The sequence below is a fragment of the Cupressus sempervirens genome, chromosome 8 (genome assembly GCF_028749045.1).
Source record: "Cupressus sempervirens isolate cs-2001-9-10 chromosome 8, ASM2874904v1, whole genome shotgun sequence".
NCBI classification, from domain to species: domain Eukaryota; kingdom Viridiplantae; phylum Streptophyta; class Pinopsida; order Cupressales; family Cupressaceae; genus Cupressus; species Cupressus sempervirens.
The window spans coordinates 65,029,239-65,042,536 of NC_143125.1; the positions used below are offsets into that span (position 1 = coordinate 65,029,239).

Below are 13,298 nucleotides of genomic sequence, written 5' to 3' on the forward strand. Positions count from 1 at the left end.
CAACATTATGAATTTGAGCTTAACTCCAAAAGAAATGCCACTTGATTGTTGGAAAAAGGATACAGTAAAGGCCACTACAAATTGCATTGGTACAGCATATGATCTCAAAACTGATCTCAGAAATTTTTGTCACTTCTGCATCTATTTTTAGTAAATTTAAATACGAAGTAAGCTCAGTTAAAGAAACTGTTGCTCATTTGAAAATAAAATGTCATCATCTCCAAGACAGTCGGGTTAAATACAGAACAACACAATCTACAGGCAATCCTCACAGAAACTATGGAAATTTTCTCAATGCAACTTACAAATATACATTGATTAATTTTTTAATAAAATCACAAATACAGTGTACAATAATCTTACAACTAATCTCAAGCAAGTAGTTTCTCATGTTCCACAGATCACTAAGGGTCAAAGTGACTTCCTGGACATCCAGGGGACTGGGCACATCCCTTTCTTTTTAAAAATGTGGGGATATCCCATTCTTTTGTTGTTTTGGGACTTCCTGGTGACCTCTAGCCATCCCAGGTACTTCAAGGCGTCACTTCACACATCAAATGCATCAAAGACAACTAAAAAAACTTTAAAAACATTCTATAACAAATAAAGCCGTAAAGGAGGGAACACCTTAGGTTGTTTCCAAGAAATCAAGGCAGTGATCATTGCTGTTTCTAAAGTCATAGTTTAATGTAACTATGTTCTGTGCATGATGCAGCATTGCAATTTTGGTGCCCCAATATAAATCATGTTCCACGCGATGTCTATAATTATCAATCTATCCGATGAATTATGAATTCAATGAATTGTTATTAATAATTATACTTAATTATAAACTTTCAGCATCTTAATTTATGCATTTTTCAATAATATATATTTTACAAACTTCAGATATTAATTTTAAATTATTTTAATAACCCTCCTCTGCAATCCCAAAAATCCAGACAAAAAGATTGGTTTCCCAAAACTCCGAGAAATGAGAAATGAGAATTTTGAAACTTAAATTCAAAGAAAATGCTACTTGATTGTTGAGACAAACACAGTTCCAAACGACAAAAAATGTCTCATATAATGCCAAGAAATGTGCATAAAACCTACAAAATTAATTGAAACCAAACATATAGTTGTCGACAAAAAACATATTTGTTTAATTGATAAGTAGGAAATATTTTTCCACAGCAAGTCAACATATTTATTTTAAAAGGGTAATTTCAAAAATAGCATATTGTACTTTGTTTTCTCAAAAGAATAGGCATATCCACATTTTCATCTAAATTTTAAATGGCAACGTACAGTACATAAGATTAGAGCTAAACTGAGATAGCTTTCTCTCTTTTACATCAAGTTTGGTTAAGTTTTTCGACCCATCCCTGGAAACAGAAAATGTTTTGGGAGTTTAGCCAAATAAATTACAAAATAAATAAACGAGATATTCACCCATCATACTATCCAAGCATGACACCTTGGTATCCCCAGAGTCTTAGAGATGTCTAGACAACGCCAAAGGGCTGCAGTTTCTAAAAACATAGCAAAAATATAACCCTGGGGGCACAAACTGTATCAGGGTGGAATTACTTTTTTGCAGATATGACGAAATTTTACCTGTTTTGGGTTCAGAAATAAATGCAACAAACTACAGATCTATTTAATACTACAAAGATCTTAACTGTATTGCTTTTCCATTTGTACCGTATTCTTTTTTTTCTTCTGTCACTCCTTATTTGTTTGATTCTTTGTATATAGTGTGTCTTATGTATTGCAAACAAATTGATGTTCTAAACAAGTAATTGTCTATAATTGATAATTGATGCATCTTACATATAGGTAATTGATCCACTTGTGTTTGTCCAAGAAACTTCTAATTTATTTCTTTATTTATTTAACTATTTATTTTTTTAAGATAGTCATCCCTTCACTATCCCCAAAATCCAGAAACAAATTTGCTACCCTTGAAACCACATCCCCTGTACTCAAAACCCAGAGAAACACTATGAATCCCACACCATAATATTTTTCCTGTTTAAAGCTATGTTATCATTTCAGGTTTAGGTTTGGCAATAAAGTGCTTTATTTTCCCTTCAAGTGGGTTTGGTCATACAAATATACATGTGCATGTGTACATGGATATTTATATATACATACTATGTATCTATACACTCACCGATTGGGAAGGAGTAAGCCTCACACTAAAGTGGATAGTCACCCTCCAGATATATCTATAGGCTGATGAGTGCACCACAAAAAGGGAGAGAGGAGTTCTTTTGTCAACAAACCCATCATATAGGCACCCCAAACCTTCCAACAGTCTACATGGACACAAAGATGACCCAACCTAGATTTCTCTGTGCATTTATTTGCAAGTACATCTACGATTCCTTACACCCTATAAAAGAATCTTGTATGTGTGTGTTTCTGTGTGTATATATATATAGTTGGTCAAATGCAACCATTTAATATGTACGATACATTCGTATATATCTATAAGGCCATACATACGCAACTCAAAGAGAGGAAAGCCTCAACCTACAGCTATATATCAATGACTATAAGTAGTCAAGTGCCTCATAGAGAGGGAGAGAGGGTCTCTTTCATCCAAAAAAGTTACAAGTCCCCACCCTCCTACATGGGATCAGGACTCAACCCCTCCAACCCTCTACATGTATTTTGGTAGAATGCCATCTGCCCATTTATTTACCAAAAAGATCTTAAGTTCCCGGAGCATAGCCATCTATCTCCTTGATAGGTCAATGAAAGGTTCCTATCAAGGTTTGATGCCGGTCAAGCCCATAGTCTATCAACTTAATGCACCTCAACCCCATATCATATGTACACATGCATTTGCAATAATGTATATATACATGTTTGTATATGATATATAGATATAAGCAATATGTATGTATGTGTATATACATGTTTGTTTGTATATGATATATAGATATAAGCAATATGTGTGTGTGTGTGTGTAATCATGATAACAATATAAATATATTCCCCATTAAAGGAGTAATTGATAAACTAAAAGTTCATAAAAAGGCAAGTGGAGAAGATCCCTCATTGGTATCTCAAGCTAAACTTTGATGGCACTTATAGAGGTAATGCAAGAGTGGCCATTTATGATGAACAACGTCAATTTGTCAAAGGTGCTTCTTTTTTCTTGGGTACTAATCACAATAATAGACACAAATGGTTGGCATCCAATTAGAAGACCTTGATCTTGCTAGGGGTGTTGGATGCAAGACAATCATTGTCGAACAAGATCTGATGGTAGTTAGTGGTGTGTGGTTAAAGAATTATTGGCCCAATTGGAAAACATTCATCCTTTTGAAAGCTCTTGCTACATGTAAGTTTTTAGATGACCCGTCTTTGTCCATTGTTATAAGGAACACAACAAGGGCCTAACTTCTAAGACAATGTTGGGGCAGACTTGTCCCATTTGTCATTATTGAATGCAAGCAATGTTGACAACTGAGTATATAAGGATACTCTCCATGAATTAGATCTTCCATGGTGGGCTCTCCACTTGTTCCACCTCGCCAACTTTGCTTTGGTTCAATTGTTTCTCCTCTAGGCACTTGGTTTATTGATTGTCTCTATTTATTTATTTGTATTGTTTGGAAGATAGTAGATCTTTAGCATACCCTTTGCATGATGGGCTCATCTCATGCCATGTGTGAAGCTCTTCAAATGGAGTTGTGACCCATTCAATTTCTATATGTTAAAGTTTAATATTGGGTGGATTGGGGTGTAAAGCTTTCTTCTTCATTGTGTAGCTTTAGATGTGACTTGCAAATGTTAGTGTTGTCTTAATGGGTTCATTAGTCTATCGTGTAATGGCCACAAGCAATTTGCAAAGATCTTTACTACAAGAATGTTGTTTCAAATTGGCACCTAAAGGCAATTTTTTAAGGCTAAAATCCTGCACCCTTGAGTCTAGTGCGAGTAAGCAGAGCAAATGCTCTTGGTCTGAATGAGACTAGATACTACAAAGCCACTTTTAGCTAGAGTTTTTTTTTTTTTTTAATTAGAAGCTGACAGATAATAAAGATAGGAACAAGATTTCTTGATTGCTGCCCTCAGATAATTCCTTCTCTATTCAAGTGCTGATGGCTAGCCTGAAGACATTGATACATGATGTGTCTAAGTAATTGGTATCTAGGAACAACTTAAGAGATTGAATAAGGATATTCTTTTCAATCTCTCATCAACCTGAGCATATCCAAGCTTTCTGTCCTGATATCCAGGCACTAGTTAAAAAATAAAATCCTTCTAGCGAATAAAAACAAATGCGCCTTGGAAATCATTAGTGCATATATTCTACCTTCTCTGGATGACGATTTGGTCAGGTCTACCAACAAGGCCGAGGTCAACTATGAAGTAAATTTTCCTCTGCCGGTAGTGCCAATTGAAGATTTTGTGGTTCATCCTAAGGGGATACGTGTGGCCTATATTCCTAGTAGTGGCAGCTCATCCACTAGATGTTGGGAGGTGGAATGTCCCTACAGCAATTTAATTTCAGTGGGTTGAAGTCCCCACCAATGTATCAAATTGCAATACCTTTTAAACCATGGTCCAGGTGAATACAGTTCCTAATAGCATAACAAGGTGGCATCAAAGTTAACAGGGAGATGCTAGCACTTCAGACTACGAAAAAATGTAATTAAAAGTAAGTAAAAAGTCATCATGGGTGGCAATTGGATAGGCAGGGTTGCGTCTCCTACGGTTAAAGGTTGTGACTCCTCAAATATAAGATAGTAAGGAGAGATCATTTCCTTGTGGAGAAATCATTAAACTTGGAAAATATAAAGTAGCTCGTAAACAAACAATTAAAGCCAGATATATGAAGTAATGCTGGCAAATCAGCTAAATTGAAAATAAATTATTGTTCTCAAAAGGCAGCACATTAGCTTTATCCATAAAGAGAGCTCATTTCCTTGTGGAGAAATCAGTAAACTTGGAAGATATGAAGTAGCTCGTAAACAAACAGTTACAGCCAAATATAGGAAGTAGTGCTGGCACATTAGCTTAACTACTGATACTTGGGCATTTATACTATTTCTCTAGGTTAGTGTAATGTTCCTTCCTTAGGCAGTTCAAACTGTACAGCAAAGGTTAGTCTATAAGCAAGGGATCCCATACGTCAGCAAAGTGATTGTGGGACCCAACCGGGGATTGTGGAGGGAGCTTTAACGGCCATTACAGACAGTTTGAGGTAGACTCCTATTTTTAGGCAGATCCCTATTATTTAAGAGATTAAGAGATGTTCTGGGAGGCACCGACTCATTCTGAATGATTTGACACAGTTTCCTAGATTTTAGGAAGGGATCCTGTTTTCTAGGAGGGGACTGGCAGTGGCCCTGCTATATTGAGACATCATCTTTGGACTGGTGGCAGCCCTCAATTTTCGCTTTGGAATCCAGGTGATAATTTCAGGAATAAAATGGAATACTGAAGTTATGACTTCACTGTTCTAAATGAATTATTAAAATAGACATTTAATAAACTTACTTTAGATTATTTTAGTAAAGTGACCAGTAAGCGCACGACCATGGGAAATGATGTCTAAGAAGGCTTAAATTAAGTTGTTTTAAAAACAATTTATTATTATTAATAAAGGGGTCATAAGGGATTCAAACTTGTTGAGGAGAGATAAGTTTGTAAAATAAGCTTAATCAAATTAAGTGGAAACCCTAGAAGGGAAGATTAGGGTTAGAAACTTTGGAGTCAATTAAGTAACAACCCTAAAAGAAGGGATTAGGGTTTGGAGTCAATAAACTAACATGAGGAGGCTTTATTTGATCATTCAAGCATTCATTTTTACAGAAGCAAATTGGGTTTGAGCTCTGGGAAAGAGTTTGAGCGGTGGATTAGGACATTGGGAAGGAAGGGCAAAAACCAAACATTTCTTGGAGGGTAACTTCATTCACAATTCGTCATTGAGCAGATTGATAAAGGAATCAGTGGACCAGACATATAGAAGAGCAGATTTAAGGAGTCAGATTGCACGTCTGCGTTGTTTAGGCCTAGATATTCATCATTCAGCAGCATACCAGGCCTGCCGTACCTCTTATGGATTCATTGTAGCGAGTAACCAACTGGGTTTAGGGTTTTGGAAGACATTGTCAGGCTTTCTGCAGAGTTTCAGACGTGCTGTAACAGATCAGACTTAACGGACAGCCCCTGTGCATGAATTCAGATCTTTTATGTGTTGGTTGGACATCTCAAGTATTTTCAGATCCCCACCACACCTGTACAGGTATGTTCTGGGAGTTTTGAGTCAATAAAAAATTCATTAAATTGTTGCTTTGCTGTGCCTTTCAATGGGTATTTGCATTTTCAGTTCACACTTTGTATTTCATTTCATATTGCAAATGTCAAGAAGAAAAATCAGAAAACCCTCAAAAATACAAAAAAAAATAAAAATGTTGCAAAACCTCAAAAATATCAGAAAATTCAAAGAAACACCAAAAAAATCAGAATTTGCAGTAATCAGATAATAAAGGATCTTTCAGTCAATCTATTTTTTCTTCTTTTTCAGAAACCCTAACCCTAATTCTGTTACAACTTACAAGTATTACTCACAGCAAATTTTCATAAGAAACCCTAACCCTAAACTGATTTTATCCCAATTAAATCAACAATTCTTTAAAAAACTTTTTATCTTTTAATTTGTTGTTTTATTCAGGCAAATAGCAAAGCAAATTGCAGGCCCCTAAAACAGCATAGGCAAAGCCTGGGAAAGAAAACCCGTGGAGGCCCTTGCAAATACTAATGTGTCTTCAGTTGGTAACGTTCTTCATTTTGAGGGTTCTAAAGGTTTTGTTAAGGTGGTTAAGAATAGAGAAGAAGATGAGAGGATAATTGAGGCAATCTCTCCCGTGTGACTCGAAATATTCCATTGGTTTGAAATACAAGCAATACGGCCGGAAATCAGAAGAAAGGTTATATCTAGAGGCCAAGGACTCATTAGGGACAGTTCACAAAGGACAATGGAGACCCTCCTTTCCCATAAAGGAGGTTGACCAAAGCATGATCTTATGGCAGTGGTCGTTCCTTCATCAATTGAGGAGTAGTTGAGGTTTCAGTGGTTTCTAAGTGAGTGTTTGTGTTCTAGTAGGATTTTTCATGTTTCCCTTGGGTTAATTAAGCAAGGATTGTATAGTAAAGGTTATTGCCTGTTCACTTGGTTGTTTCAAAGTTTCTTTGATTTTACAGCTGGGGTTAATTGACCCAAGAGGTTCAGTTATCAAAAAAAAAGGTGAGTGCTAAATTAAAAGAACGATAATCAATTTGTCACTCCTCCACCCTGTTAGAATTACAATAGAGTGTAAACCTTGTGTAAGACTTTTTAAAGGATGTAGCTCTTTGACACACCTTTCTATCTACATTATGAAATTTGAGCCTACTCAATCTGATATAGCACAGCGTATTAGAGAAAACATGATGATGATGGGCCACATTTGCAGAAATGTTGGGTTGCCATGACACAGCAGCCATGGAAACCCTTTCTTTTCTCAACGAGTGAACCAGGCATGGCATGACTCTACAGCATCAAAAAAAACATTGCTATGCAATCTTGGAGATCTTACACTTTTAAACCAACAAACACTTCTGAAAAGAAAATTTACACAGCTTAAGAAGGCCAAAATATCTGTTGTTTTTCTAACCAATTTTTTTGGCAGATATATTTAACAAAGAAACAGAGTTCTGACATCCTTAAGCTCCATAAATTCCCTTGAGTATGCTGAACACATTACCTGTGGCTGAACCTATTCAGGGCAGTTATGACGCTGGTACCCACAACAAACTCATGAGCATAAGTCTTAATTTTTAAGCATCCAAACATGTAATGTGCATCAATTACCAATTCAGCTACCAAAAAAAGGCATTTAAAAAGCCAGTGTTTTGGCCTTCTCAAGCTCTGTAAATTTCCAGAGGGTACCCAGCACAAATCTGCAGATGAACTACTTAGGGAGGGTATGGCCCTGGGTACCCATGAACCCATTAACAAAGAAACGTGTAATGTACAACAATTAACAACTCAGAATATCCAATATATAGTGTATGGCCTTTAGACTAATGTCAGGAAATTCTGTAAATTTAACATCTAATGTTAGTAAATTTAAACTCGAAGTCGGTCTATATATGTCTTTGATTAAAAGAGAAAAATAAAAAATAGTTCGAGGCCACAAACAAAATATTACATTAATCACCTTACACTATATATAAAATCCTAAACCCAAACACAGAGCTAGGGAAAAACTCCCTACAAGTAAAATTTCAAAATATCTCCAATAATTATTGTTTCTACAATTCTATGATTCAGCCACTGGCAGTTGATAATTTTATATGATACTGAAAAAATGAAGTACTACCTTTTTCACCAAAACTTACAATGACAAAAGTTATTGCTCTGAAAGTTAATCTTAGGAAATTTAATCTGTTCTGCACTCAAACTCAGTGAATTTGAAGTAAGAGTGAGTTGCACTACCTAGAAAGAAATGCCAACCAATCATTGAGAACACTTCAAAAAAGATAATAAAGCTAATGTTCCCAAAAGTTACAGAATTTCTAATGTCAAAATATAATGTATAAATAGACATCAAAAAAATTCTGAACTTCTCCAGCTGATTATAAAAAAGCGCCCCTGAATTATTGAGAAATATTTTAAACAGTCCCAGGACACAAAAATAGTCTCAGTAGACATATAAACCCACATTTCACAAACAATATTCCCAAAGGTTATGTTATATTTTCATGTGGCATAGCCAAATGTACAACTATACACCCAAAGACATATCTTATTTTATTATGAGAACGGCCCCAGGGCACAAAATATACTGCATTGAACAAATGAAAAGCACAGTTCGAAGGAAATGCTCCCCAAAACTACAGCATTTTTTCTCTGTGGCGCAAGCAAATGTGTGAAACATTAATCAAAATGTATTAACTTCTATAGGATACTGCCACATACTTATGAGAAAGGACAATAGGATGAGCTCAGGGCTTAAATTTGTTTGGGATTTCATAATTGTTACCTGTGCTCAAAACCTCAGGAGGCATATTACATACTTAAACATGTACAAATGTTGAATGTTAATTGTTAAATAGGGTAGCATAACCACTTCCAATTTTGGGTGCAGTATACCCCAATGAACAAGACTAAATTCAAACCATGGGTGAATTAACAAAAGCAATCCTCCTAGATTACGGTATATGAGCTGAACGATCATCCTGCAACAAGATATTAAACATGTCAACAAACAACACAGTTCTACACCGAAAAAAGTATTCCACTGAATACTCGTGAGCATGTTTTACAAGAAACACTCCCAAAATCTATTACCACAAGATCACGGTTTTCTATGTAGCAGAGCCAGATTTAAAAAATATACATCATACATGTGTGTATTATATACATATATAAGCCACTGGTGGTCGATTATTGAGAAATTCAGCGCTTGGCCAGAAAAGTGTTACGGTAAACATCTTATAACGCATCACAGGCAATGCTTCCAAAAGCAACGGAATGTTTCAACGCCACAAAAATCTAAATGTAAGTATTGACATCAATTAAAACAAAATTATATTCGCTGGGGAAAATGAAAGATGAAACGCTGCTCAATTATTGAAACAAACAGAGTATGATGCCACGAATTGTGTCACGTCCAATATATATGAACAAATTTTACGTACAACGCTTACAAAAGCGACTTAATTTTTCAATGTAAAGTGACCAAGCATTTTTCGAAATCCAAGTTTTTGCACCTAAACGTACGAAATTTATGGAAATTTTGCAAATGCAGCCAAATCTACTATATGAACAACGGGATCAATAACAAAATAAAAGTAACTGATCCGAAACGTTACCTCGTACTTCATTTTCAAGGCGATTGAGCTCAACTTTCACCGGATCAGAGCCGTGCATCAGATTCAAGATATCTTCACCATCCATACTTGGTCGCTTCACATGTTTCTTCTTATTCTTCCCGTCGGATTTAAAAGACAAGTTTGCAGTAAGAACAGGTCCACCGGAATCCGGCACGGGCGGCCTGCCATTGCCGTAGACACTCTCCAGTAAATAATCATCGTCTCCAAGGAAGCTGTAAGAATCCGACATGCCTCCCGCTGGTCTGATCCGTTCAATTACATCCAAAGCCACGGCCTCGCAGTCTCAAAAAACATGAAAACCCTCAGTAACTTCGAATGACAAAAACGTAACAAAACCCTCACTTCTCCACTACAATGAGGCCAATGAGGCCGCTGAAACCCTCGCCTTACAGTTCAAACCGCTGGCAGAACACTTATCAATCAAGATTTTGCCGTTTCAGAGTTCGTAATCATCGTCATTCTTTTACTTTAACGATTCTTGTAGAAATTAGTCGTTTAAAACCACAAACAACGTAATTTTTACCACGCATTTATATCTTCAAATGCCGCCACAGCTCGGATCGATCTCGTGATCAGAATGTCCTTTCCAAAAGCTCCCGCAATGATTTAGAATTTTATTCAGCCTGCAAATCCTTGGCTGCTTTTAAGTTCAGCTCCTCCTTTTTTTTAAATAAATAATAATTCACCTCTAAAATAATTTTCACCGTGGAGTGAAAGCGAGCTTTCTGCGGAGGCTAAGAGTCTTTTAAACTCCCACATTTCACCATAGGCAAGAGAAGGATTAATATTTAATTATTATTATTATTAAAATTATGTTTTTAATTATTTGTTCGACTGGCATATAAAAGCCACCTGAAAAGATAATGATAGCAAAAGACTAAAAGCTATTTTCTAATGACCTCAACCTTCACAAGTTCCTATGATCTGTATTTATTTTTTATTAAATTGTTTTTATTTTATTCAATGTTTTTCCTTCAATCTATTCTAATGTAGTTTTGGTTGGGACCCATGGCTGATATAGAAAGGGAGGAAAAGGAGAGGTAATATCTTGCAAGCAAACATGAGATTTGGTCCATGTGGTTGTCACTATTGTTAGGCTTGAATTCCGTTAAAAGATGGGAAGTGTTCCCAATGCATCATGCATTGGATATGCTATATTAGGTGGAGGTAAATATCTTATTATCTACTACCATCTTTCAAAGTTTGAGTAACATGGAAGGGTTGGGGGAGTAGAGAGTGATTGAATGTAATGTGGAGAGTAACACTCCATGCCCTTCATTTTTTTCCTTTTAAGTATGTTTGTTATTACTTTTAAGTTAACAATTAGAGTGGGTTTAAGTTTTTAACAAACTTTCTTTTTCTTTTTCTTTTTTTTTCTTTTTTTTTTATTAAAGGAGTTCTATTTATCGATTGGGATGTGTGAATTTGTGTTGTGCTTTTAAATTTTGAATTTTAATTTTGTAAAGTTGTAAGTTTTAAAATATGATTGTTATTTATTGGTTGGGATAGATGTATGAATTTATGCTATGTTTTCATATTTTGAATTTTGATTTTGTAAGGTTGTTAATCTTAAGATGTGATTGTTATTTGTTAAAAATCAAGTGTTTAATTTTTTGAATTGTGCGTTTAGGTTCTATTTAGATGTTATCTTATGATAATTTTATATTAAATGAGATTGAGAGACACATTTACAAGAGCAATGCAAGAATAATGTGTTCTTCTTTTATTAATCAAGCATTAATTCTCATTTGTAAGTATCAACAATTATCATTCAAGATTCCTTGTTATTACACATTCAAGAGAAAGATGACACACTAGGTTCACATAGGACTTGAGCATTAAGTGAGTGCAATGATCTTTCACTCATGTGTTAATATGTCTAGGAATTATTGGGAAGGTGTGACTAGCTAATGCAAGATAGAAGACAAAATATGCAAGAATGACAAGTTTCAGAATACACTGACTAACAAAATATAGGCATTCACCTATAACTATAAAAAATAGTAACCAAATAGTATCGTTGACCTATTATTTTGGTTTCAAGTTATCTTGCAAGGAAGAGGTTGTTGAGGGCATCCTCTTCTCGAGAAGAGAGTGGAAAATATGTCTTGTTCCCAACACTTCTGATTGAATTCAATTGTTGATTCTTTGTAAGATCTTATACTTTCCAGATCTAAAATGATGTGTTTGTCACCTATTTGTGCACACATAAAAAAGGGAAAGTATTAGTTTGAAATGGGTTTTCTATGGTCGAACCTTCGCTATGGAATTAATCTTGAAATACAAATGAAATTGCATGGTGAAAAGGAAGCATATAAACTATAAGGAAAATATTATATCTACCTTATAAATGTATATACGTCTATAAATTGATATTGAGATCATGATGTCTATGAAGATGGTTGTATATTTCTTGAATGAATTTTTATGTTGACTTTGATTCTTGGATTGTAAAGAAGAATCAAACATTCCTTCACAAATGCATAAATATGTAAATAATCCTCAATTATCTTTAATGTTATTATGCTTTATGAATAGTTGCCTTCAAGAATGGAAGGATAAATGAATGCAAAGGGATAAATTATATTCTTGCTTGATTAGGTTCTCCTCTACTTGGCCATTATGGGAGAGAATTGTGCTACAATGGAGAATATAACTGTTAAAGATGCTTTGGATGCTTGAAAAAATGATCTTGAATGTTTGGATGTGAAATTATAGAAGAGAAATCAAAATTCTTCATCAAAGATATCGTTGATGTTGAAGTGAAGAGAGAAAGGTTTCTTTTATACCTCTCAGGACATTTTGGAGCTCAAAACTTGAAGGAGGCCAACATGAATTTAGAAATCTCATTAAACCCAGAAGATGAGCCCCCAATTCAAATCATGAACATCAAATAAGAAGACACCTTGGGCATCATCTTCCTAAGGTGAAGACACCTAAGGCATCCTCTTTCTGCTAGAAAAAAGACTAGAATTAAAATTTGGGAGTCAAGAAAATAGGTAGCTAGATCAAGCATAACAAACATAAAATCTTAAGAATATGAAAATGGGTCCTAATTAAGCATCTAATTGTACGTGCTTACAACTTAGGACAATATCACTCATCTAGTTGTGTCAAACTTTAGCAATATTCAATAACCTAGTTAGTAAGATTTATTTCCAGTACTCAAGTTTGCATTTTTTTCTTTGTATCTTTCTTTACTATTGTTGACTAAATCCTAAGATCTTATTATGGGTTATAGAAGCAAGACATTTATATTCTATCACAACATGCTTCTAATGGTGCTTGTTACCTTTACATTATTTTCTTTATTGTTTGTATATCAAACAAGCAACCATCACTTTTTGCAAGTATCAACAAAATTGTTTATATTGAAGATGAGATTGTGTCATTAAGGAAAGTTCACACAATGT

The 13,298-nt window shown here is 35.0% G+C and overlaps 1 protein-coding gene across 2 annotated transcripts in view; it reads right to left on the reverse strand.

The window, feature by feature from the left end:
- LOC149541628 (microtubule-associated protein 70-1-like) overlaps positions 1-10,620 on the reverse strand; it is a 44,818-nt gene extending 34,198 nt beyond the window's left edge. The window contains exon 1 of one of the 2 annotated variants that reach the window (XR_016355359.1): positions 9,865-10,603. Coding sequence is in view for 1 of the 2 variants with exons in the window: in XM_089796808.1 (XP_089652934.1) it covers positions 9,865-10,114 (250 nt within the window). In the remaining variant the exon portion in view is untranslated. Of the gene's footprint in view, positions 1-9,864 lie in introns of both variants that reach the window. The other variant, XM_089796808.1, reaches the window with a different exon arrangement.
- Positions 10,621-13,298: the final 2,678 nt, after the last annotated feature.